Consider the following 27,346-nt stretch of genomic DNA (forward strand, 5'->3'; position numbering starts at 1 on the left):
TGCTGTTTAGAAAACAGATTTGCAAGTTACAGGACAGAGCACGAGCTCCTTCACATGACCAGAACTGCACAGAGACTTGTTTGAAATAATGTGCAGATCAAGGCTTTAGACAGAAGGAAAATCTCTAGACTGCTGGTAGCAATGGAAACTAAGAATTAAACTCTAGGTAAGAAGCTAATAATTAATAAGAGTGCCAATAGAAATTGCTTTAAATAAATAACAGCATTAATAATTCTACAAGCAGCATTTTTGCAAAACAAGATATTATTAGCAAAAATAAAGACTAGTGCATTCCAGGGCTTTGAAACAGGTACATTAGGGCATAAAGTGTACTTCCTTGAAAAGCAGTGTATTAAGAGGGATAATATTTACCACCCCAAAAAAATGAAATTCAAGAGGTTTAATATGTAAGAGATCAATTTAAATATAATGCTGTTTTCTGAAGAGTTTATAGTTATTGCAAATATTATTCAATATTGTATTAGCAGCATGGATAAAATGTTTTTTTTATTATTATTTATACAGAATTTTTAAAATGGGTTTCAATTACATTTAGGCATAAGTAATGTGTATGCAGGAGGTTTTGTTATTTCTTTATGCTGCTGGGTAATTTTCCTTCATTTCCTCAAGACCCACGGGTCAACAAAGGGTGGAAAACTCAGGGAAAGTGGTAGATGCATTTTTGTAAAATCTTAAAAATTGACCAAAATACTTAGGAGTAACTGTATTGTCTGAAGAAACTACTTAACATTTTCAGACTAAAGATATTTTAATGTCAGATGCATTATAAACCAGTCTGTTTGCACCATGGTGCAAAGAGGCCTAGTTGGATGCGGGGCAGCTGCTATGGCATGTGCCAAAGCTAAGGCTGGGCTGTGTGAGGCTTAGAAGCTGTCTTTAGCATGCAGATGAGAGATGCCCTCCCAAGTGTGCATTCTGCCTTGTTACCTGATGTGCTGCTTCTGAACATCTGATGCTGTCACGTACAGCAGAATACTTAGGGTGAACACGTGGTTTTATTCTCTACTTAAATTATGCTAATTTTAATTAACAGTCTGCATATTAAAGAGGCATTGCTTTCTGACCCTTTGCATGTTGAATAGCTGGGAAATAATTTGCTTGGTTGTAGTGCTGCTTGGCTCCAATTTCATGCTTTTCAATCGCATGCCATTACAAAGTACGTCGCCTATTTTCTGCTGTTCTGACATCACCAGATTCCAGTCACTACCCCACTCCACAGTGTTCTTGTTGCTAAGAGCCTCAGCTTTCACAATGCAGAAGGAAATATGTGCATGCAAAGAAAATAGTCTTGAATTATCTCAAGCTTCCTCCTGCTGCTTTCAGTGTGCTCCATCTCATGGATTAGGGAACCAAGAAGTTACATTAATTTCAGAGCTCTCTAATTTAAGCCTTTGGGAATTGAATGCTTTCTGGGCCTTTAATTTGCTGATCCTAATACATCCAGGTGCAGCATTGTTTGTTAAAGGGCAAAGAACATAACTGACAAAGCTGCAGTGCTGCCTTTATTACTTCATTCCTCAAATGTGTCTTTTGGGCACATCAGAGGAAAGAAAAAACATAGAGGAGTATGAGGCCAATAGTGAAGGAAGCTGGGGGGAGGGAAAGAAAATACCATGACAGAAAAGGAAAAAGGGTGAGAAAATAGAGGATAAAGCAGGAAAGACAAAAAGAGTTGGTGTTCTTGAGAGTTCTGCTAATTGTGTTCAGCACCTATTGCAGTTTGCAATATGCAGTGTGATGTTTTTTCATAATGCTGACATGGTGTGTCAGTGTGGCAGTTCGTTGTACTGCAGGATGCTGAACTCACCGTACACTGTTCTGCAGGTCCTCAATAGCTTCTGGATGGTTATAATCAGGACAGTAACACCAAGAGAGATGGTAATGCTGCAGGAGAGGTGTAATTAGATGAAGGAGGCAGTGTGTGATGAGAGGTAAATGGAAAAGACAGAAAAACTGGAATAAAACTGAAGAAGGGAGGCTGAGATACAGGAAAAGGTTAGTGACCAGGCAGCTTTCCAGAACAAGCCTTTGTTTGAGTACTGAGAGTAAGGACTGCTGTCAGAAATGCTGTTCACATGGGGAGGTGACAGGAGCTAGGAGAGCTGAATTAACTGATCTGAGATAGAAAAGGGAGAGTGTGTTTAGAGTAAGTAAACTAGCACAGGGGAAAACTAAGCTATTGCTTAATAAATTATTACTCAAATATGTGACAAGATATGTAGTGACCTGTGCTGGAAAGGTAAGATTTACATTCTATAACACAGTCTGAGTGTGTTTAACACAGTATGTGTCGATGTACAAAACATGTCTGCTGTTTGGAAAGAGAAGATATTGTACTTTTCTTTTCAGGCAAGCATGCAGCTCAGTAACTATTAACTGAGAACATGCAGTGCATATGAGGGGGAAGCATACAGAAACAGTATGTTTTTCTATGCATTTTTTTGTTTTTGGGGTGTGGGGGAGGCTGTGAGTAGGAGAAGGAGTTGTGTTGTTATTTTTTTAGTGGAACCTTTTTTTTTCTGATTTCCAATCCCCATCTCCCTGCTGTTTTTCGCTATTTTAGCTAACACCAGGTTTAGATCCTTTCTTTTCAGTGCCTTTTCAGCCATGGGTTGTCTGTACTAAATGCTGTAAGATTAGTTGCCTACAGTTACTGCAATTAGACTCCAAGGGTGGCCTGAGCAATTTTTGGACAATGGAGCTGGCTCTTTTCTCACTCACACCAGTATAACTGTTGGCTTCAGTGGAGTTGCTCTTGATTCACAGCATTGTGAAAGGAGAATTGTGATTGCTCTTTCATACATTCCTTCATCTCTATGATGTTTTTGCTTACATGTATAATTGATTCTCTGGGAATATCTCCTGCTGCTGACAGGTAGATTTCCTAAGATGAAAATAAATTTAAACCCTTTTTAGGTCACTGAGTTCAATCCGTTGCTGCTACAGCACCATGTTATATAATTTCTTTCATAAAATGATCGGGTTATGCTTTTAACATTAAGATCCTATTCTTAATTCAGATGGAAAGGTTAGTTATGTCCTATGTTCAAAGCCAGAACTGAAATAATTTTCAGTTGCTCTGGAAGTATCGTGCTTTCTCACGTATGCCTCACTTTTCAGTATGGCAGCTGTGATAAAAGTTTCATACTCCGCAGAGGCAAGCTCAGCTCTGAGAAAGCACAGTTCTGAGATAACAGGCATACTTAGAAAGGGCGCCATGGAGTTTTCTATTCATTGTCACCTCTCAGGTTTTAGTAGGAATTACGAACTGTCATCTGACAACAAATTTCTGCCATTCCTGAAGTGCCACCCTGTTAGTCAGTTACAGAAGGAGAGAGATATGGAACAGGTGTGTACCACTTGGATGAAGATGGGCTGCTACTTTTCTTTGCCACCCCATCTTAGCAGATCCATTCCATTTCAGCCAGGTTTGTTCCTCATCTGTTGAATTTCTGAACTGGCTGACATGAAGCTTAAAATCATATAACCAAGAGGTTTCGTTGCAGTTAAAGCATGGGTGAAAGGAAGTGTCCAATTTTTTTCTTAGGTAGAGTAAATAAGAGGATTCAACTGAAATCAACAGAGTGCTGTTTTCCTACAAATGCTGCTGTGGTACCTCCCATGTCCTCCCTGCCTTCCCAATGCTCTTTCAGTTTATCTGCTCTTTTATGAAGGCAGATCGCAATTTCTTTTTCTTGCCCCTTTCCTGTGTCCCTGCGCTTCACCTCACCTTAGCAACCCTGTTGCCCTTACTTACTTTCCGGGCTGAAGTTTGGCTCCAGAAGTTACATTTGTTACTGGAGAACCTCTTGACAGTTACATTATTGGTGGCAACATCAGAGGGAGTGATAAAAATGCTCATAAGGTGTATAGCAGCCGGTTGGCCACGTTACTGCTGTAGTTATTGTTTATCCCATGCTTTGGCTACTGTATTTCCAATGCAAAAACAGGTGCACAGTAGCCCTCGTAGTAGGGCTCAGTGGAAATGCTCCGAGTAGTTGTGCAGTTATCAGTGACCTGGATGCTGGACTGGAAGGTGTACTAAGTAAATTTGTGGACAACACTAGACTGGGAGGAGCTGTTGAACCCCTCAAGAATAGAGGGGCCTTGCAGAGAGATCCTGGGAAATTAGGGGGCTGGACAATCACCTACTGCATGAAGTTTAGCAAGTGCAACATTCTGCACCTGGGACAGGGAAACTTGGGGTTTGTGTGCAGACTGAAGGATGAGAGGCTGAAGAGCAGCCCCGTAGAAAGGATCTGGGGTTTCTGGCTGATGACAAGTTGAATATCAGTCAGCAATGTGTGCTGGCAGCCAACAAGGCCAGTTGTACTCTGGTGTGCACCAGGGCCAACACTGACACTGGGCAAGGAGAGGGGATGTCTCATTCTACTCTGCACTGTGCAGCCTCACCTCAAGCACCGTGTGCAGGTTTGGGTACCACAGTATGCAGACAGAAAGCTATTAGAGAGCATGCAGAGAAGGGCTACAAATATGGTGAAGGGTCTGGAGGTCAAGGTATGAGGAGCAGCTGAGGTCCCTGGGTTTGCACAGCCCAGAGCAGTGGCTGAAGGGAGCCCTCATGGCAACTGCAGCTCCTCACAGGGAGCAGAGGAACAGCACTCAGCTCTGCTCTCCGTGACAGTCCCAAGGGAATGGTGTGGAGCTGTGTTGGGGGGAAGCGGGTGGGAGTTACGGGAGAGGTTTTGCACCAGAAGGTGGTTGGCAGGGAACAGGTTGCCCAGCACAGTGGTCATGGCTCCAAACCTGCATGAGTTCAGGAAACTTTTGGCCAACATTCTCACACATAGGGTTTGGGTCCTGTGTGGAGACAGGAATTGAACTCTGATGAGTCATGCAGCACAATGAAAGTGAAAGATTACTCTCTTGATTTTGTTGGAGTTTCCTTGCCCATGCAATACTGGCACAGTGTGTTTGCACTGAATACTTCTTGGGGTTTGCTGGACATAGGACATCCAAGTTGAAGCTGCTGAAAATATGCAGTAACATCCAATTCTGGATGTATAGACAGTGCTTAAAATCTTCCTGCAGAACATTTCTAGCTGAAAAAGAGGACTGACAACCAAACTAAGTTAGCCTGAGCATACGGTAGCCATATTTAAACATCTACAGCTTTTCCTTCTGCTGCAATGCCTTTGTACCTCCTTAGCCAGTTCTCTTTTATCTGCAAATCCTTTTTGTCAAAAGGATGAGAGAGATCCCACAGGGAGAGCAGTTGCCAGCAAGGAATTCTCAGTGCATCATCATCTGTCAGCTTTCCATTCAGCTTTGCTCAACGCAGCACGCTGGGCTGTTGAAAGACAGCATTGCTTCTGGTGTTTGACAGCATGCTTACTGTGGGCCAAGGTGAAAGCAGGGAGGCAGGTCAGACTAGTTTCACCCACACGCTGTTCTGGGCCAAAGGAGTTGTTTGGTAAAATGTGTGCTACGCAGGCCTGGTGTGGAGGTCTGAGGAGTACCTGGTTTGTCTTCTAGTTGCTTCCTAACTCTGAAACTGCAGAATGGTGATGAGTTATTCTGAGGTTTAGAACTCTGATAAGTGGTCTCTGGCAGAGTTATCTATTCAGATTAAGACACTACCATGCTCATCTGTCTGCTTTACCCTGCTGCTAGGTACTACCGCACTTTTATGGCAGAGCCTCCAGGCCACAGGCTGGCATATTAAACAATTACCTACTTTAATTGTTGTACTCTGCTAGAACAATCGTGACCTCAGGCAGCTGGGAGAACACCTCAAGACAAGGCTGAGAAATGTACCAGAGCTTGTTGGTCAGAGCCTCTGGTTGTGAGCTGAGAGTAGAGTCCTTGCCAGAGCCTGCTTCTCCTCATGTCCCCATGGGATTGAGAACAGCCATTGCTGCCTTTGCCGGTGCCACAGACCCTCTGTCACCTCAGAGTTCTACTGCTTATTTGAATGAAAGATGGTTATTACAGTCATTTTGGCTAGGGAGGGCAAGGTATGTACAAAAAAGTACATACAGAGTATGTACAAAGAAATTTTAAATTTGGTGATACAGTACTAAGCAGAAAGTGAGGCCTGCTCATTGGAAAAGTGCATTTCCAAAGAAAATACTCTTCAGACTTTTCTAGTTTGTCATTTAGAAAGTGGTTTATGATCCCACCATACTGTTCTTAGGTTTTATTGGCTGTTCTGTTTCATCAGAAACTGTAGATGTATGTAACAGAGGGTAGGTTGAAACACTCCATTATATGAGAAATAAATTGATACAACCAAGTAAAATATGAGGGTTTTTTTTTTTATTCCCAATTCAATTAAGAAATCATATTTATGTGCTATTGCTGTCTTTGTTTGTCTACTGTTTGTTGCTGGAATGGAAGAAGGTTGGAAGCAGGATTAAGATCTCCTGCTTCACTCAGCTGATGATGGCATGTGGAATTAACCACATTCTGCTACCAAATTTCAAAAGTTACCAAAATTACCAATGCTAACCACATTCTGTTACCAAAATTCTGCTGGAATCGTCAGCTGTAGGACACAAGTCCAGCTGAAGTCAAGCTTCAGCAGTCCGGATCTTCACACAAATTCTTACCTGGCAGTTATTTATTTGTTCAAGCAATGGATTAAGCTGAAGGGGCTTTGAACAATTGCAGGTGTTGGGGATGTGCCCTGCCCACCTCCTACAGGTTTCCAGTTCTTCAGCAGGGATGGCTCAATGGCTCACCAGTCACTGCCTGCATTCCAGCCTGTTACGGTAAGGCGGTTTCGGTTCAGGCTCTGAGCCTTTGCATTCCTGCTGTGAGAGACCTCTTACAAGAGAAATTAGTGCACACAGCTGGGATGGATGGTTTCTTGGGCAACCACAGCTTTTCCTGTTGCAGTGTACATCTGAATACCTTTAATGATATGTCGGTGGGGAGAACTTAGACATTTTTGATCTTAAAGATCCTTAAAGGAAAATGGAAGCTGAAGTGTTTTAGGATGCATTTGATAGTAGAGATGTATGAAATGAAACACTTCTGAGTGTTATGTTTCCTGCTTGATAAGATTTGCCATTTCCTGGGAGAAATTAAGCAGTCCGTTAATCTTTGTAGTGTTTTATTTTGTTAATACAATTTTGCTTTGATTTTTTAAATACAGTGCAATGGCTCAAAAATGTAAAATGAAAAATAATTTAAACAAAACCAGAGTTTTTGATTTCAAAACCTGCAAGTATCAGCAGTATCTGCACCCTGCACAACCCAGGATCGCGGGTGCTGCACCCATCATGCATACAGTGCTGTCGAAGAGCATTTCTCCCATGAAATATTTTCGGCGGTGTGTCTACGGAAAGGCGCGGTGACTGGAATACCGTTGGAGGGTGAAACGCTCTGCATAGCAGCCGTTCTTCCGACCCCGACACGTAAGCCTTTCTCAGCCCTTAGCAGAATTGGGGGTCCAGAGTCCAGCTTGCCGGCAGCCCGCGGTGAGTGCGCTGTGCGGATCAGGCGCAGCGCCGGGGAAAAGCCGCCCATGGGGAGAGGCGGCGGCGCGGCCGTTCCGGCTCGTGCCGCATTTTGGCTCAGCGCGGCAATGCCACCGCGGAGGGGCGGTGCAGCTGGCCCCGCTCCGGGCGCTGCGGTGAGCCCGCACCCTGCCGCCACCGCAGCCGCGCCCCGATCCGCCGTGCCCGTCGGCGCCGCCTCCCGCGGGGCGCGGCCCGGGGGGGGGGGGGTCGGGGCCGGGGCCGGGGGGGCCGCCCTCCCCCGGCGGAGCCCGGCGGCAGGTGGCGGCTCGGCCGCTTTAAGGCTGCGCCTGCCGTAACCCGAGCATCCTGTGCGGGAAGGGCCGGTTTCGCCGCCGCCGAGAGGCATGGCGGAGGCGGCAGCTTGGCCCCGGTAGCCCAGCTTCCAGGTGCGGTGGGCCGGGAAGGGTGGGCGATAGCACCCCTTCTCTCTTCTCCTCCCCCCCCCGGCTCTGTTAGCCGGTAAGGACCAAGGGACGGAGGTTGCGAAGCGGGGGTAAAGGCGCAGGGGCGGTGCGGCACAACCCTTTCGTCCCCACCCCCGCCGGGCTGCGCGGCGGCGGCTGCTGCTCTCCTCCCTCTCGGCGCCCGCCCCGCACGGGGCCGCCCCCAGCCCGCGGGCCGCAGCCGGCGGCGCTGAGCGCCGTGGCAGCGCGGAGTGCGGCGGACGTTCTCCTCCCGCGGCCGGCGGCGGGGCTGCGCTCCGCTCGGCCCTGTCCCCGCTCTTACCGCTGCCCGCGGGGTCCCGCCGCTCCCGGCTGAGCGCACACCGAGGTAACGCGGCCCCGGGCCGCTGCTCGCGGGTTCCTGCGGGGCTCCGGTGCCGCGCCTCGGGGCCGCTGGGGCTGAGCTAACCGAGTCTCGAACAAGTTCTCTTTCCTTCCTTCTGTGTTTTCCCCCTTGCTTTCCCGCTGAGAACTTCTTGCAGTGTGTGAGGAGATGGATGTTTCGGGTAAATGACATAGCAACACGTAGCTCGCTTCGGTACCAAACTGCGTCGCGTTGGGTCGCTGCCTCGGCGCTCCGGAATAGAGCCGAAGCGGAGCTTAGCGTGAAAATGTCCTTATGTAGAACAGGGAACGTCTTAAGCTGTGATTGTTATTGCTTTTCTTCACGTCTCCGTGATACTGGTGTGATGTGGTAGGGATATTTCCCGTGTTTCCGACTGAGCTTCCCGTGTTTCTGACTGAGCACAGTGCCGAGCTAATCAGGGCTATAGAAGCTGCAGTTCAGACCCAACAACACTCGAGCATTGCAGCTGGTTTATTATTAGGTTTGTAATAAAGTGTGCCAACAGTCAGCAGTACCGCAGCGTTCTTTGCAAATTAGCATAGCAAGGTTTACGAGGGTAGGATTGAGCTGTAAGTTTTAACCAGACCAGGAGAGCTCCGTGCTGAGCAGGGTGCCCTGGTATTGTTCTCAACTTTACCATGTTATCTTGTTTGGAAAGTGATCCCGTTTGTCTTGCAGTCCCACCTGGCAGAAGGTCAGGGCTGTGGGCCTTGTGCCTCACGCTGTGTCTGTGGCAGTGCAGTGTGTCTTCTCATTCTGATGGGAAAGGTGGATGTGAGCAGCGGAGCACTGAGCGGAGCAGGACATAAATGCCGAGTGCTATTGATGGTGCAAGTGCTGGGTAACATTCTTGCTCCTTTTTGCTCTCAGTAAGTGCTGGCTTTTTGGTCTCAGAAGTTGCTGATGATTTCATCTTGGGCGTGAATTAATTTTGAGTTATATATATATGTTTAATTTTTTTTTCCTCTGACTTTCAAGAAGAAACAGAATCCGAGGAAAACTATGTTAGTACCGGATGAAAGGATTGTCTTTTCAGCTCTTTCTGAGTACAACTGAGAAGCGATGTTATTAGGCCTTTCAAGGTTAGTGGGATTGGTAGAGTAGTTCAGTACTGTGCTAGACATGGTGTGTAACTAACATCTTGCTGACTGCTGTTGGTTTCTAGTGTTTGATGATATTTATTTAACTAAGAGTACTTTGAAAGATGCAATAGTGCAGTTGTAATTGTTGTCTAGCTGAATGGTTATGGTAGTAATATAGGTAAGCCAGGAGAAGACTGCTACCCAGCAACTGATGGTGAGGATCCAACTCTGTTACATTCCTCTTTTCCTAAATTGCAAAGTAGTTGCACCAACTGTTCCCGCTATCAACTGGCTGAATGGTAATTAATGACTGTGCAGTTTGGGGGATAAAGTGTCTGCTCATATATAATCCATGCCGTTCTGAGTTCAGGTTGGACTTCGCTGTAATGCCAGGAGAAAATACTGGGGCAGAGAGCCACAGCACGCTTGAAAGCTGCTTTTGATTTCCTAACTTTGGCTCTTTTCCTCGGGGCAAAGAAACTATATGTAATCGGAAGTGTATTGTGTTTCTTTTAAATTATGTTTGGTTCAGCAAGGTGAATGATTTTTCTTATTTAAAAGAAAATATGATAAGCAACAGTTAATTTTCATGGTAAAAGGGACTCAGCTGAAAACAACTTAGACGTGAGAAAATTCTATAGCTGAACTGTTCTTCTATCTCATTTAAAACACTGTTTTTTCAGTTGGTCCTTGAAGTGAACTAAAACACAGCACTCTTTAGTTTGCCAAAGCAAAATATGAAATGATTCCTGGACTTTAGCACTTGAACAGTGTTTTGATAAAGCGCGTATGAAATCACCTTCTGAAATCAGTATTGCAAAACTCTTCTGAGTATCTGTCGGAGCAACCAGGGGCTGGGTGACCGGTTTCTCCTTTGCTGCCATGGTACCTTCCTCCCTTGCCAGCATCCCAGTTCTGTACCGATGCCATAAGGTGTACGTACACTGTACATTCAGTCAGATCATGCACTTTCCTCGTAACTGTTTTGTCTGAAATTCTCCATTTGGTGTCTGTAGAAGAAAGATTAGAAGGGTTAACTCTTTTTAAGTCACTTCTTGCAGTGAATGGTTGGAAGTCTTTTGTTTAATTCCATACTATCCTGTACTAAAATGAGCACCTGCCATGCACTGAAAAATCACTTATCTAACAAACTCTTCTGGTGCCATAGAGTGCTGGTGCTGCAAGGAAGGACAGTTTTCTTTTGTCCAAGAGATTGTTGGAGCCTTTGAAAATCAGGGGTACCAGTGTGACCATTGCAGGTGAATACAGTTGGTAGCATGAGAAATGTCACCTTCTTGTCTAAAGAGTGAAGGAGATGCGATTGATGTTCAGTGGTTTGCTATTCTTCAGAAGAGATCTGTCTGCAATATATGCTTAGGCTTCTTTCACATGCTTTAGGAATTAGACCAACCTTATTTTTCCTTATGTGATCCAAGAGAGGACTTCCTATGCATTAAATGATGTGATAACAAAGTTCCAGCCCCAGGAGCACAGTCTGGAATGGGCACCTCATAGAGCTCCTTGGTGGGTTTAAATTGGAGGATATAAAATTGAAATGATTGATTTATTCCTTCCAAGTAAGAAGTCTTAGAAAAATCAGACTTAACCCTCAGGGTTCCCAGTATTAAGAACTGCATGAAATTTGGTTTGTGTTTTGTGTACTCTTTGTCAGTGGAGAAATGTATGGAGAATGGTATGAAAGTACTTGATAGAACATGGGATGTACAGGCGAGTGTTTGAAACCAAATGTTCTGGTAGAATGCCCTTAAAAAATGTTCTGGAGTAATCTACTGCTGAGCCTGGTCAACCAGCTGGAAGGAATCTGGCTCTGGAGGGGTGCAGTGCAATGTGTGTGCTTTCAAATTTGGAGTCTAAGTGCTCTTTGTGAACAGAACTTTCTCATTGTGCTTGCTTGCTGTAGTTTAAGTTGGGTTGCTTTGCAGACCTGGAGCATGTAGGCTGGCAGTTGGTAAAAAACAAACACATTTGCTTGTGATTTTTTTTTCCAATTTGTGTTCAACTTAACACAAATTGACTTTTTTAAGAGTTTGTGGCCTTTGTGAGTCTTTGAATATAAAGCACTTCACACACATTCAGTCAGAGACATCTGGGAAATACTGCTTTGCCTTGCAATGTACTGGAGGTGTATGAGAAATGTCTGAAGCATTTAGTGACTGGCATTTGTGTTTGGAATTGTTTACCTATTGATTTAGGCCTCATGAAGTATCTAAATGGTTCAGTATCTGAAATTACTGGTTCTGATGATGGGAAGCTTCTTGGTTTGTGCAAAGATTAGGCTTTTGGGTGAAGAAGAAAGTCAGAATGTCATTGCCTGCAAGGTATTGCAAGGAGAAGCCCACAGTTAGCAACAGAAGTGTAAATCAAGAAATCCTGTCTCTGTAAAGTGCAGAAATGTATAGCTGCAGTGAGGTTGCTGCTTACTGAAGCCTTCTCAGCTGGCCTGAAAATCTCTGCTACACATGTGTGATTTCACTGTCACTGTTTGAAGTGCTGTCAGTAGCAGTCTGTTAAGAATTGGAAGAGTTTTACCTCTGGGGCTTCTTAGGACAGGAGCAGAAAGTTCTGAGCTGGTTCTTGCAGTGCTTGGGGTGTGGAGGATTCTGTCAGAGAGGATGGGAAAACTGTGGTAACATTTGGAGCCAAAAAATGTACTAACAAGTTAAAAAACAAAAATACTACATTAGAAAACAAAAACACTACAACTTCTACATTTAAAAAAAAAAAAGTATGGGGACACTTCTAGTGAATAGTGTTTCCATTGGGAAGTTAGCTGTCAAAGACATACTGCTCCTTGAGGTTGAATGGTCAATGGACTGAAATTAACAATTGCTTCTCTTTGCAGGCTGAAGAACAATGGCTTCCTTCAGCAACCTGACTATTGGCATTGCTCTTACCAGTTTTACCATATTCCAGCTCCTGTTCCATGTTTTAAGCTCTTGGGTATCGACGTGGATAACACCTGGTTTTAGCAATCTCAGCCAAAAAAGGAAGATTGAATGGAATTCAAGGTAAAGTGTTCAGAACAAGCAGTAGATAATGAACACTGTGTGCGTATCAAAAACTACACCTAAGGTTATTGGTTAAACGTGCACAAAGATTAGCAGGACAGTTCTATGTGCTTAACAAATTCTGCATGTCAAGTGCTGAATCTCCTTCTTGGACATGGAGTTAAAAATACCTGTGCATTAAACAATTTAGATCATCATGCTCAAGTGAAAAGGAAATTAAAAAAAAAAAAGAAAATAGAGGTACCAAGTTAATGTGGATTCATTTTAAATGACTTTTCTGTGATGCTTCCAGTTAGAGGATCGGTACCAAGTTCCTTTCCCCCAGGCATACTTGAAAATCATATGTATTTCTATTTATTCTATAATCTTAATGACAGCGTATCTCTGAGTCATGCTTTTGTGTGCAAAGCAAGTTACTCTCTTCTCTTCCTACTACTATACTGCATCCTGCTTTAGGTAGGTTTTCCAAGATATATGCTGAGTTGTCATTGTAGTATTGTGGTGAGGCAAAGTTATACTACAGCTGCAGGACAACTACACCTGTGTTTTGATGAGGAAGAGGAGGAGGGTGCTGTGAGATGCAGGGTAAGTGTTCAGAAAGGAGTTGTGGAAAATTGGTCTAAAAACATGCCTTGCTCCTTTTGGGTCTCTGCAGTCCTGCCACTGCTGTGTATATACCTGTGCTACAACTGCCCCTTGGGCAGCACATGGGCTTGTGCAGCCCTGTGAACCTTTCCCTGAGTGCGTGCTGTACTCTATTTTAAGCCATAGAGGAGGTATAGAGTAGTAACTGCAAACAAGATAATCACTGAGGTTTTATTGCAGAATACTACTCTGAAAGATTGTATCTACTACAAGAGTTTCTCCATGCAGAATGAATCAATACAGTATAATGTTACGCTTGAGTGGCCTATTACCTGAAAAATATTTTAGAAGTTTTTTTCTCAAATTCTGAGTTGAGAAGTATGCACTGTATGACTGTCACTGCACTCAAAAAGCATTATAATTATCACTCTCCCTCCCTGTCCTGTTTAAAGGCATTAGCAAGTGGATGCTTTTAAAGTTATTTCCTGATCCGTGCAACATTAGTAACTCAAATAGTTTTGTACTCCATTTGGCAAATGTCTGCTTCCAGTGCTTTTAGAGGCACCATCTTAATTTCAGTTCGATTTCTGAGTAATTTTGTATCTGCCAAGACATCTTTCTCTATTGCCAGCTCATGATATCAGTGCAAACTGAATTTTATCTCTGTGTTAGAAATTGGCAATAAAGTCCAATAGGGAAACCAAACTTTTATCATATTGGAGCTGAACCTTTGTCTCAAAGCCACATCAAGTGACCCCTGAATTGCATAATAAGCTTTCTGATGACTTACCTCATGCCTGGTAGCATTATGGTAAGTTGCAGAGCTTTGCATAACAAAACACAAGTTGTTTCACAGATCACAAGTGTGCTGGAAACAAGCTGCTCGTTAATCTCTGGGCTACTTTGCAGTAAGGTGTTTAATTACTCAAGTTTAAAGAGCACCTCAAGCTGTGCCCTTCTTTTTAACTTCTTTCCACAGTTTTTCTTGGAGCAGGATGTTGATGTTAGCACACAGATAAGTTGTGTCTCAGTTCTGGAATTAGGAGGCATGGAACACGAAGCACAGCTCATCAGCAGTTTGTTGGTTTTGTATCTGAGGGGAGGACACAGTGAAAGAAGGGCTGATGGTGCTGGTGTTTCTGTAAGAGGTTGGCTGTGAGCAGTGCTTCACGCTGCTTCCTAACTTCAGTGTCTCACTATAGTGAAGAGATGCCCCAAGGAGTATCTTATGTGTTCATAGAATAGAGATAGACATGCACGTACTGTGCATATGGCTGTGCATGTGGAAGGAGTTACCATCTCCTGTTAAAAAGAGTTTGATTAGCTTAAATGCTTTACAAGTAGATGTTTGCTCTTCTGTCTTACATTCAGCTGGTGTGGGGAGGGCTCAGACAAATGGTTGTGTTGGCAGTCCTGAAGGAAACTGGCACAGAGGATGGCTATGCATTTTTATCAGCTCAGCTGGGTCTGGAAGACAGCATCTGCCTGAAATGAGCTGTAGCACTGAAAATATGTTGTTAGTTTTGAGAGTTTTGTGAATGGAGTGTTTGAGCTGCAGCTCTGGATCATGTTTTCCATACTGTCAGTTTGTTTATTCTGACCTTCCAAGAGTTAAGAACCGATAAAGAAACTGATTCTGGGATCTCTAAGTGTGCACGTTCTTGAATTGAGTTAAAAGTTGCACTTCAGCACAGATGTACTGTAACTTTCTGACTTGTCATGTATGAGATCCTGTCACCTCTTCCACAATATATATTTGTACTGCTATTGTGCAGTTGTGAAAATACGTAGATTTGGTAGGAAAAGAAGTATACGATTTACCAGTGCAACTGTTTTTTGTTCTTTCTCTGCAGTTTAATGAGGAGTTAAAGGATGCAGGCTTTGACAGTAATTTCAAAGAAATGTACTGAGCTTGATAGCTTGACCTAGTTTCCATATTAAAATGGAATGTTTCCCTTCTTCTGTCTCCTCTTCTGTGGAGAAACTTCAAAGTCCAGAGTTAAGGAAGAAATCTACTTTTATTTTTTTTCTTCCTTTTTATTTTTTTTTCCTCTTCAAGTGCTGTGTTTGTATATAGCTTGTAAGCTTATCCAAACTAAGGTTTGAATAAACAGTCACTCCTAAGACAAACTGCAACTGCAAACGAATGAACTACACACTAGAACAAATTTTATTTATTTCAGTGCTATACTCTCTTAAAGTTCCAAAATCCCAGGTATTTCTCAATCACTGATCTTGAATGTTGTGCTTTGTTTTTAAAATGATACGAAGTTCCTGGCCTTATGTAATTCTGTGTTGTGAGAGTTGATGTTTTAATTAAACCACTAATTATCATTGGAGTTCTGATAACAGGGTTGTCCTACTTGGTTTAATGTTTATGGTGAGTGAATAAAGTGAATGTATCCTACCTGCAGTGCAATACAGAGAGCTGTACTGGCTGTATCTCCTTGTGACTGTGATCTGTTTTTCAGGACAGTGTCCACATTCCATGCCTTGGTGGTGGGTGGATTTTGTCTGTATATTTTATTGTACGATGAAGCTGTTAATGCTGACCATCTCTGGTAAGACATGTTACTTACATGTTGTGTTTACACAGTGAAATAATGTAATTGAGCATGGAAAAACTACCTTGCAGTGTATTAACTACTAAAGTAAATATTTTAATTCCCTTTAAAATATGCAGTTTGATGTGAAGTAGTACAGACAAAAATACCATTCCAGATTATTATGCCTGTGCTAATGCCTTAGTGTATTGTCTCTGTGAAGTGGGATAGGTACAATGCTGATGATTGGTTTGTCATCACGTTACATTACTATCCATAGAACTGAGAGTCTAATGAAGCTGACGAGACAAAAACTGTGCTACTTAGTACAGTTATTTTAAAATGAAGTTCAAATGCTCTTCCAAGTCATTGGGGGTGGGGGTTGGGGAGTAGAGCCTACCATCTATATAAAATACATATGCAAAAGGTGAGAAGTTAGGGTGTTTATACTGTGACCTCCCAAAGGGCTTCTACCAGTGAGTAGGAAGGAATGCTACCTTTATAGGGAATGGAAACTTTTAATAAATAGCTTTTAAACACTTTAGTTATCAAATATTCCTTCTTAAGCTTCCTTTTTTTACGTCTAGTTATATTGGTTTGTTTCATGCTTATTTTTGGGGGGCAGGGTATGTCTCTTGCTTTATTCAATTGATATTTTAGCATTTCACTCACCTTCTGCAACTCTCTGGAAGAAAGAGGCCATGTTATTCCTGAAGAGTGATTAGCTTCTACAAGTTTCATTTCACATTTCTGCCATAGGCTGCTGTTTAACTTCATCATTGATTCAGTTTAAACTCATGTAACTTTAACACCTGATGCTTATTTTACTCTTTTGGTATTGTAGGCTAATGGCAGTATGGTATGGACTAGATAAGATTGGGTGCTTGAAGCTATGACTTCTGATTTTGGCTCTGTCACTGATTTCTTATATGGCTTTCATAAATGTAACACTAATTCATAATGCAAATGTGCAGAGTGCTGGCCTCTTACTTTTGTAGCAATACACGATTAATTTGTTGCTTAGAATTGTTAAAAGCAGTAGGTTGTTATAAATTGCTCTCTCTATGGATCATGGTAAGCTTTATCATATACAAGTTTATTTTTGATTTGCTTGTGTAAATCTAGTTCTAAGCAGTACAGAAGAAGAAAAGAGTGATAGAAATAAATATCACTTGCTAGTGATAAATGGTCTGCGCGCTTATCAATTATCCTGATATATAAAAAAAATCAATTTAAATAGAAAACTAAGATTTCAAAAATTATCTTTAATTCTTAGTAAGTTTATGAAGGGCTGTGAGATATTTTTGTCCAATTCATTGAAAGCTTAACCTTGTTTATGGAGCCTTAGCATCCTATATTAAGTAAAATATTATAAAATATTGTAGCACAAAATTTTTATTTTTTATTTTTCTTTGGTGTGTGGGGGTGTGGGAATTATTCTGTATTTCTACTATTCGTTCTAAATAGTTTCTTCTGTTTGGATACACTTATATTGACACTTATAATGAATTAAAACTTTGTGTTGTGCTTCTTCTGTCAGAAACTACCAGTGAAGCCAGAATCACAGGTCAGTTTCCTCAGAAATTGCAGGTGTATATTTTCTTCTACGGATGACTTTCATGTGACTCTTAAAAAGGAGATAGCTAGCATTTGTCTCTGCTCTCCATATGTTGTGCTGGTTTCCTCTGGTGACAGAAGCCTTTGCTGACCGAACAGAGCTTTAATCAGTTTTCATTCCACTTTATAACCTAGATGTACGCTAAATTTTAATCTGTCATTTTTGCATGGATTCATTGTTGAATTCACATAGTTTTGATTTTTAACTGAATAAGGCTGAAAAGGAAAAAGCAAAATCTAAGGGACTGTTGTAAGGCTGTTCTGTCATGGAAACCAAATGCCCTTTTGAAATGTAGTCATAAGCTGTAGAACTCATATCTTCTGCAGATATGAAGGGGTGCATGAGGCTTTCATTAGCAGTGTCTTATAAGCAGTGCAAGAAGCTTTTGAGTCTAGTTTTAATAGTTTGTGTGTGCCCAGAAATCCTTGATGCGATTTTTACTCATGTAGCCTGAAAGCATTACACTGGTGTTCCAATTTTAGACCACTCACTCTTGTCCTCTGTTTATTGCCACAATCTTTGTATAGCTGTTGACTATTTGATCATGTCTGTTCATTCTCTTCAGGATTTGTATCTTTCATATCTGTAATGGAAAGCCATAGATTCCAATCGTCAACATATATCAGCCTAACTTCTGGGCTCATGCAAAGCTTAAATGATGATGATACATGTAGGTCTTGAAAGGGATCCCTTGATTGGGTGCAGTGGAGGGAGGATGTGGTGTTGCTGTCAGGTAATGCCTGAAACTGCATACAATGGATCCTAGCAAAAGACTGAAGCATACGTGTAGGCCACAGAGGCCCAGCAGTCTGGTGTTTTTACACCTTTTTTGATGGTCTATTGCTTCCCCTAACACTTGCCCTATTTTCCATATGTAAAGAGAATAGCTAACTAGCTTGAGGAGTGTAGAAATTGTTTTTGACATGATGAGAATAACATGGTAGAAAACGTGTAGGTGGCAGAGATTAGATAAGGAGAGGGAGAGGGTGTGAAGATACAGCTTAATTCACTTATTTACAAGAGAGCAGGCTTTTTTATACTATTGTCCACTTTGCAGTCATTAACTTTTTTGAAGTTTAAGTGCCATTTTCTTTTAATCAAGTAACTATATTTGAGAAGTGGCTGCTAAAAATCTTGAAAAAAGCTGGTTGAGCGTCCTTCTGTTTTATCTGCCTGTGTGTGTTCCTGTAATTCATTTGCCATGCATACGTCCTGAGCAATCATAAAAAGGAGACCTCTTCTGCTTGTTCAGGTCACTCCCTGTTTGTCATTCCTGGCACTTGCCTGCCTCAAAGCTAGGCTGCAAACATCAGGGCTCATAAACTTGATAACATTTCCCATTCAAACTGATAGATCAGGAAATCCAGAACATTTAGACTGAATTCTATGTTTTCTGTTAATTGAGATTAATTTGGGATTGATTTTCTTGAAGATATTGACAGATGACAAATGCACAGCCATGCATGCTGTCCAAATGTTGGTCTAGAAAGTTTGGGTGGTTTTGGGCAGCCCACATCTTATGAATCTGACACATCGCTTGAAGCTCAGTGTATTTTTACACAAAATATATCTAGATTAGGTGCACAATGAAATTTGGTGTTATTTTTAATAAGAAAAAAAAAGTTATTTGGGCAGAGGAAGGAGAATTGCTCCTCAGGATAGCACTGCACAGTGGACGATGGAAGAAAAAATAAATAGAAGTTAACTTGCTGTAGTGTGAATGCTTCTCCTTCTTGATCAATGTTCACAAGTCTTGTGTTTTTGAACATATCAGAGGGACTTCAGTTTTTCATTTCCTACTAAGAGCTTTACTGAATCCTTGGCATCAAAAGGGAAGGCACAGAAGGTGTGAAACTACTCTGAAAAACATTTTTGCTGGAAGGTTCTTGGTTGCAAGAACAGGCAAATAATTCCTTTCACATCTCCGTCTATTCTGTTTATTCATATAAGCATTCATCCTCTCACGAATATGAAAAGCACCAGCTGAGAGAGATATTTCTGTCATCTGTCACAAAGATTTAATGCTGGCAGAAGAAAAAATATGGAGATGAAGACTGCCAGTCAGAGTGCTGTGGTGCTGCCGGGGCTTTTTGCTTCTATTTGCTGTTGCCAGAGAAGCCAGCGCAGAGCACTTGCTGGGTTTCACTGCTGGTCTGTAGCCAGGGGCAGGCCAGGGACACTTAGCAGATGTCTTACATCTGGCTGGAAAGGAATCCACTTTTGTAACTCTGATCTATAGCCAAATCTCATGATGTCCTACTGTTGGGACAAACATTAGGTGATCTCATGGACATGATATTGTTTGATATGTGTATGTCCTCTGCAAATTACCTTGTTATAAAGGTTTAACTGTGCATTTTTGGTATGTTTACAGGGGTGACCCTTCAATTGTGAAACTGAATATTGCTATTACCACAGGCTACCTCATTTCTGGTAATTATGCAATACCTTTATGATAGTCTCAACCTGTTTATTTATACTGAGTCACTATCCTATATATATGTATTCATATTTATCTTGAGATGCTGTTCTGGAGATGTGATTGTGTAGGAATTTCAAAAGCCACAGCAGAAGCTGTACTGTAATGGAACTGTGGGTTGTGGTGAAACTGTGGGATGTGAAAGATAGGAATGGTGTCTCCTCAGGCAGTAAGGAAATGCCATGGCATGGCTCTGTGATGGTTTGACACACAAACACCAACTCCAGTTCGGTTTGTACTTTAGCCAATTCAGAAGGTGTGGAAGTGGGTGCCCTTCGCTCACTTCTGAGCGCCAGGAACTCTATATATATAACCCTCAATACAAGTTGAGGCAAATTGGATCTTACTTCTCACCTTCTAGTCTCACTTCAAAGTAAAACTAAGTCACATATAAAACTTGAAAATTTAGAATTATTTTCTTAATACAACAATAACACTTAAATATATTGATGTTCTAAATTATTCATTGTTAACTAAAATTGGCACAGGAATTTTGCAACAATTTGTGTGGGGAATGCTGACTTGACAAAATGAAAACTCTGTAGCTTGGACCTTTACCTGGGAAAACTTCTCCTCCTGTTTGGATGGAGTCTTTCATCAGAGACTAGGCTGTATACTCAATTAACCCGTGTGCTTGATTTCTCACTAATTGAATTGGTGGTCAGCACACCCAGTTTAAGGCTCTGGCTTGTCTGTAAGAGGAACTTTATCTTCCATGTTTAAATTCATTGGTGTCCATTTCTAAATAGTTATGCATTAGGCTTTCATTATGAATTAATGAATGCCTTTGAACAGAGACTTGAACCTGGCCACTCATTCGCTTCCCTTTCTTATGTAGTTAATGTTTAATTATTAATATGTAGTGGAGTAGCAATATCAGATAATATGGAGCCCTGCCTGAGGACAGCTTATATGGAAGGGCTTGAGGCACTCACTGGAGATAGGGAAAGCATAATGGTAAGGTCTTTGATTCTGAACCTTGATCACTAGTATTCCGTTCAAAGAACCAAGTATTCATTTATTTGGAGAAAGTAGAGGGAGAAATTGCTTATTCCAGTACAGAACAGAAAATGTTCTGAAATCTCAGACAATCATGGGACAAGCAAAACTTTTCTGTCAAAGCTTTCTTTACAACATTACCTCAAGTCAAGCCCACTATATTGCTTTCCCAGTAACTGGATTATTCAATTATGTAAATATTATAAGTAATTATTTAATTAAGTGAATATGCTTCTCATTGTGTTTCTTGCTCAGGGTTAATGGTTCCCTGTTTGCAAGTATAACGTTCTGATTCACGTGTTCTCTATAGGAAATTCTTGTACGTTGAACACTGGCTAGGTATGTCCCTACCTTCTGCACTCCCCGTTTTTTGGTCACTTGTTCCAAATTAGTGGATTTGTAAGTGTGAGGTCTTCATATCTGATCTGCATCCACCGTTCCCTTCAAGAATATGTCAGCTAAAGGTATTGCCCCTGTACTTCTGTTGCTGTGAAAGATCATTTATGGCAGCTGTTGGAATAATGCTTACTTAATGTTTTGTCAGAACTTTTACTACATAAAGGAAAATCTTCAGGATAAAGAGTGTTTCTACTGGTAGCATGTGTTAGCATTCATACCTCTAAAAACTAAGATAAATGCTATTCTCAGGTAGATGGTAGTATACTGATTTGTTCTTTAACATTGTTTGTTTATTTTCTCTCATAGATTTGTTGCTTATTATTTGGTACTGGAAGGCAATTGGCGACAAGTTTTTTGTAATACATCACTTGGCAGCTCTGTATGCTTATTATTTCGTACTGGTAAGTGTTGTATTGTACAGTAATATAACAAATGGGTGGGAATGGAGAAAATGCTTTAATGAATCTCATTTCCTAAATGTTTAAAGAAGTTATTCACCAGTTGGGTGTGTTATCTTTGTGACAGGCATGTTTATATCTTCAATAGAGAGATCTCCAAAGCAAAATCACAACTGTGAATGCTTAGTTGGAAAACCAGCAGATGGTTTCAAATGTTTTGCTTGTTACTGTATTTTTAAGACCTATGGTCAGTAGTGTCTAACTCTGGGCAGCTGGATGTGGTTCTTCTGTAGTTTTTTCTTTTTATTTAAAAGCAGTAACAAAAAAAAACAACCCTAAGAATTTTGTTATTTTACACGCTTATATCACCCAGACGTGAGCACTTTATTATTATGGTAAATAGAATTATGAAATATATTTCACTTTCATTATTAAACTGTTGACATACAGTACATGCTAATATGTAATCTAATCTGAAAAATGCACAATCATTTGAAGTTCCCAGTTGCATAAAATAAATAACGATACCTGCTGTTTAGCTTGGACTATGAGCTATATTATAACTGAGATTTCTCATTAAGTGTGTGTTGTTTGTTTGTTCTTATGAAGATTGATGCTGACTCTCTGAGACTGTTAAGGTTGCCTTGGTGGAGAAGCAGTTGATGATTAACTGTGTATATCCACAAACATCTGTGGCATACATATATGCATTGAAGATAAAAGGGGAAGAAAAGGATGCTATTCTAGGGTGAAGACTAACTCAATTACTCTCTGCTGCTGATTTGCTGCTGGAATTGCTAACGAGCCTTTGTGATTTGGTAGAAATCCTGCTGACCTCCAGAGTAATGTTGCTAAATCTCTTCTGAAAAGCTCATTCAGTAAATAAATAAATCCTATAAAATACAATTTACATCACTTACCACATCTCTTTCACTAGCTACTTCATGAATCCCAGGCTTAAAATATTAGAAGTGTTGAGATGTCAGATTACTGCCAGATTTCCCATGTAACCATTTGAGTACATTGACAAGTAAATACTCTGTTTCTGGTTGAAGATAATTAGATCTACTAATATTGTCATGGATGAAACTGAATTAGAACTGGATATTAGAGAAATGAAAGTATCACTACAAAGGCTAATCCCTGAGGCAGAAAAATCAGATTTTTTTTCTAGAGTAAATAATGTAGTGTGAACTTTAAGTTGAATTTATTAATTGGATTCAACTCTCCCCTTGGATGTCTATGTCTATGCCATGGTTTGCTGAGGAGTGTGGCTGAATTTTCTTTATCTCTACACCTGCAAACTGCTGCTTGCCCAGTCCTTGTGCAGTGGGATACTATTTCCAGCTCATAACACAACCAAAAGATAAGACAGAGAAGCCTCTGTACTTTGTCACTTAGAGGGACGTGTTCAGTTACAATATGTTTTGGTGGAAAGGTTCCAGGCTGTTATCTGGATACCAACGTAGGGAAGACAAAGCCTTCCAGCCTAGGGGATATGACAGGGACTGCAACACAACTGATGGAAAGGGTTTTCCATGCAGAAGGCAGGAGAGAATTTCAAGGGCTTTGTGTGCCCTATCTGCTGCCAAAGAAGATCCAATAATTCCTCTTCTTGCAGGGTAGTTGCATTCCTAAAACAATTCAGGGACATTCTTCACCTAACTGATTTTATTTGTTTTTTTTTAAACATGAGAAATCCAAAGTATTTACTATCCTCTTAGACAGTAGCAGTTCCGTTATAGTAATCTCCTACCAATTCTTGTGCCAGTCTCCTCTAGCTAGCTTTCCATTTCCTCTTATTTCTATGTCTTTTAAAGATTTATTCAAACAAACGAACAAAAATACCCATGTACTTATTCATAGTACTTAAAGGACAACTGCGTCTTCTGTAGAAAACTTCACTTGGAAATTTTAAGGAAGATTGCCACAGCTAACAAACCTGCATACTGTTGATTTTAATCAGGCATTTGAGTCACTGCATTGTTCTGTGTACACTTGAAGACTTCAACCATGGTTCATCTGCCAGATTGCTGATTTCTGTGTCTGCTTTGTCTTTGTCCAACCAGAGCAAAGGTCTGCTGGCTTATTTTGGGAATTTCCGTTTGCTTGCAGAATTCTCCACTCCTTTCGTCAATCAGCGGTAAGTAGTTGTGGAGTTTTTACACAATTCTTTACATTTTGGTCTATATTATACAGGAAGGATCTTGACATTAAGTAGCTGCTACAAGTGAATTTTCATTTATTTAAAGCTTACTATCTGGAAATCGATTTTGCTATGAAAACATTTAGCTGCTATTGCTGCACAGTTGGTGTGCTCACCCCTGAGCTCCTTTTTAAAGCAGACCAACCTTCACATGAAATGCCAGATTTTCATACTTTGGTTTTAAAAATAGTTCTAGAAATGATTCTGAGCTCTCAAATTAGAAGAGTAGTAAAGCATCTAAATGCAGCTGTGATAGATAAACTACACTTGCGATCAGAGAAGAAAGTAGCAGGAGGCTTTTTAGCGGACTTCACTGACAGTGGAAGACTGCTGTAGCCTCCATTTGTAGCATCACGCTCGAACTGCTTGCTGTATCAGAAAAGGCATGATAATGCCAAGGAAGGCGGTCCTTGGAATTTCCCAGAGCTCTGGGCTGGGTGCCCTCCCCTAGCTCCACAGCTGCTGTGACCCAGCTGGGGACAGTGACCTGCCCTGGGACTTCCAGAGTGGGACTTTGGTATAGCACGGGGCTGCTGTCATCTCCTCTTGCTCCTGCTCCATGTTTTTCTTTTGTTTGTGGTGTAGGATCAGACCTCGCAGTGCACTGCATACCCATTCCCATGCTTTTTGGGCTGTTGTTTCTACTTTTCTGATCCTTCTTGTGTAGTGTTTATTTTCCTTTCTAGGTGTCAGGTAGAGAAAAGGTGAGGGTGGTAAGAAAAAGGATCTATTAAGCCTCCTTCACACAGGATGTCTGAGTATTATCTGTTAATTGATTATGATTGTCAACTCTGGAAGAGTTTTTGAGACTGTAGCATTCCTCAGATTTCTAAGCAAATAAAAAATAAGAAGGAAGGATTGAGGACCCTTCTGAATGTTGGCAAATTCAACTTAGAGGAGGGCAGGTAACGGAGCTCTGCAGAGCTATTTGTTTGTCCAAGGGAAGTCGATTAGGCTGTTGGGGTCTAATTCAGGCTGGGCTCTTTATGCAGAGTTACTGAGGAGTGAAGAAACAGGTTTTTTAAGCTTGTTTTATAGAAGAGTAAGAAAGCAGGAGGTAGCGTATTCTGAAGATGGTATTATATTCTAGATTTCTCTACTGATACTTGTGACCCAGTCATTGTTCTCCTAACTGACTTTTATCAAGACAGGACTTCATACTGGAAATAGATACTTACCTTTCAGATTTATTAGAAGCAATGAATATTATACTCCTAAAGTGCCTATGATGAGACTGTGTCCTTGAATGCCCCACATCTACTGTTTTCTGAGAAAAACAGAAGTCTCTATGGGAGATGATAAGGTCCTTTGCACTGAGAGATGTCATCTCATTAGTGCACAATTTTTTTCCCATTACATTTAAAAAGAACCAGATGCTTATGACAGCAAGTGGTGAATAATGATAATGATTTACACTATATTTCTTGTTTGCATTCTTAATATTACCAAAAAGAAGTTGTATTAAAATATAAAATGATATTCTAATCTCAGAACTGAAAACTTTTCTTTGTTTTGGTGTTATTAAGGGTATTTAATTCAAGGTTGTCCCCATGCCAAGCATTTCGATCTTTATGTTAATGTCAGCATTTATGCAATTAGTGATAAACAATGTTTGGTAAAATGTTAGCAATCGCTGTGATTTACGTACTCGTATTTTTTGAATTTGCTGGGAAAGTCTCTCAGCAGATGCCCAGTCACCTTTTTCTTTGTCTGTTGATGCAATAAATTTGCATCAAAAATTGCATCAAAAAAAGCAGTGAATTTGAATTTACCATCTTAAAGGTAATTTTGAATTAAAGTGTAATGGTCACTGACTTACATAATGGTCTTGAATTGACTTACTTCTACACATTATTCTACGTGTAGTGTTCCTGATATCACACAGCGTTTAACTGGGAAGAAAAATGAAATCAAGCAGAAGAATTTGCAAGCTAAGACAAGAAACTGTGCAATAACTTAGAAATGCAAGCAGTAGCTTAGAAATGTAATGTAGAAGCAATTAAAAAAAGACATGCTTAATTAAGATAAATAAAATCTTCTTTAATTAAATGGAGTTAAGCGTGCCTGCCACCTGTGAATACTTCTTTTGCAGGTGGTTTTTTGAAGTACTGGGATATCCCAAATCTTCAAAGGCTAACATGATCAATGGTGTGCTGATGACAGTTGTGTTCTTCGTGGTGAGGATTGCCGTCATGCCTATGTACTACAGCCGTGTTTTTTCTTCATTTGGAACTGAGGGTTTCCAGAGATTAGGATTTGCAGCACAGAGCGCCTGGATTATCTCAAGTGTTGTCTTGGATGTTATGAACTTGATGTGGATGGTCAAAATTACGAAAGGTTGCTACAAAGTTATTTGTCTTGTTGGACAGGAGGAAACCAAAACTCATAAAAATGGAAAATCTGACTAGAGATCATATACATAAACAGAAATCTCTGCTATGAAAATAATCTGGGTTCACTGAACCAGTGCACATTTCTGCCATGGAATGCTCCTCTTTAGGAAACAAGGTATTACCTCTGTACTGACCTTACTCTTTCCCTAGCCACACTGCCTGCGCACCCAGGGCCACGCTTTAAGGATCTTATCCAGTGAGGAATAGAAGCAAATGTTCACCGAGATGAGTGCTACGTGTGTGTTCTGAGCACTTAACAAACTACTGAAATGAGGAAGGAGCAGACTGGTTGCTTGGCTGTTGTCCACCAGTGTGTTTGAAGTGTTTCACTCAGGTTTCTCAGATTAATGTGTTTTATAACTCTAGTGAATATTGATATCTCTCTTTTATAAAAAAAAAAAAAAAAAAACATAAAGAAAACTCCCCAAGCTATGATATGGTGCAATTTTCCTGGCAATTTTCTACATTTTCTTCTGGGAATAACAATCAAGATTTCATTCTTGAACACTTTTTAATTTTTGCAAAAGAAGCTAAAAGCCTAGCTCTGATTCTGTGAAGTCTTTTACTGCTATTTGTTCTGCCTTGTATGAATGCAAGCAATTTGGGGAAATTTATGAAGTAACTTTATCTAATATGCTGTATTATAAGTCCATATGAGCTATCTTAAGAGTGGTTAAAATTCTCTGATTTTTATAGGAAGGACTCATTTCTGCTCTTTTAGATTACACGCAAGAGTACATCTACTAAATCAGCCGTGGAAATTAGTTCATAAGTTAGTACGATAAATGGTGTTTGGAAACAGCATAACTCTTACTGGAGTGCTTTATTCCTTTGCTGCTACTGCCTTTGAGACATATTGCAACTCTGCTCAGAGTTAACCGTTGACTTTTGGGATATGAAGCTTACTTGGAAAAAGATAAAACTGTTTTGTATATGTGCCATGTAACTTACAACGAGCCGTTTTTATCACACAAGTGACCCATTGGATATGATTGCTGATTTTTATTGTCACGTTTTCCTTGTTAATTGCATCTGAGCTGCTGACTAAAGAACTTACTTGAATTAACGGTGCCAAACTTCTTCCAAGCTGTAACACACAGACACAGTTCACATCTGTAGGCACATTTAATTTTCAGAGCCATGTATTTGTCAATAGGCACCCTGTTCCTCCTTCTGCAGACTTAAAACTTGGAGGACATTGCAGAGAAACCTTGCTGCCTAGGAGGAATGCTCTCGATCCAATCTGTATTATCCCTGGGGAAAGTTCCGTTCTTTTCCTTTTTTTAAATGATTTTGAGAGCAGTATTTGTGTATAGTT

General features: G+C 40.9%; 1 protein-coding gene across 3 annotated transcripts; it reads left to right on the top strand.

The window, feature by feature from the left end:
- TLCD4 (TLC domain containing 4) lies at positions 1–26,448 on the top strand. 3 transcript variants are annotated; one of them, XM_065741957.1, is made up of 7 exons: positions 1–166; positions 12,243–12,408; positions 15,465–15,554; positions 19,529–19,587; positions 21,338–21,432; positions 23,499–23,572; positions 25,728–26,448. In XM_065741957.1, the coding sequence occupies exons 2-7, from the start codon at positions 12,254–12,256 to the stop codon at positions 26,041–26,043; spliced, it is 789 nt and encodes a 262-aa protein (XP_065598029.1). In that variant the 5' UTR covers positions 1–166; positions 12,243–12,253; the 3' UTR covers positions 26,044–26,448. The 3 variants fall into 3 exon arrangements, with proteins under 3 accessions (XP_065598029.1, XP_065598036.1, XP_065598046.1); XM_065741964.1 differs by lacking the exon at positions 1–166 and adding an exon at positions 7,776–7,894; XM_065741974.1 differs by lacking the exon at positions 1–166 and adding an exon at positions 8,217–8,279.
- Positions 26,449–27,346: the final 898 nt, after the last annotated feature.

Source organism: Cyrtonyx montezumae, unplaced genomic scaffold (genome assembly GCF_038088225.1).
Source record: "Cyrtonyx montezumae isolate F1298 unplaced genomic scaffold, pur_monq_1.0 scaffold_1, whole genome shotgun sequence".
Taxonomy (NCBI): Eukaryota; Metazoa; Chordata; class Aves; order Galliformes; family Odontophoridae; genus Cyrtonyx; species Cyrtonyx montezumae.

What these genes read in the sequence shown, in the direction of transcription:
- TLCD4 (XM_065741957.1), top strand. Translation starts at nt 12,254, where the DNA reads ATGGCTTCCTTCAGCAACCTGACTATTGGCATTGCTCTTACCAGTTTT. An exon ending in AAGATTGAATGGAATTCAAG is followed by an intron (nt 12,409 to 15,464) that starts GTAAAGTGTTCA and finishes TCTGTTTTTCAG; the next exon opens with GACAGTGTCCACATTCCATG. An exon ending in GTTAATGCTGACCATCTCTG is followed by an intron (nt 15,555 to 19,528) that starts GTAAGACATGTT and finishes GTATGTTTACAG; the next exon opens with GGGTGACCCTTCAATTGTGA.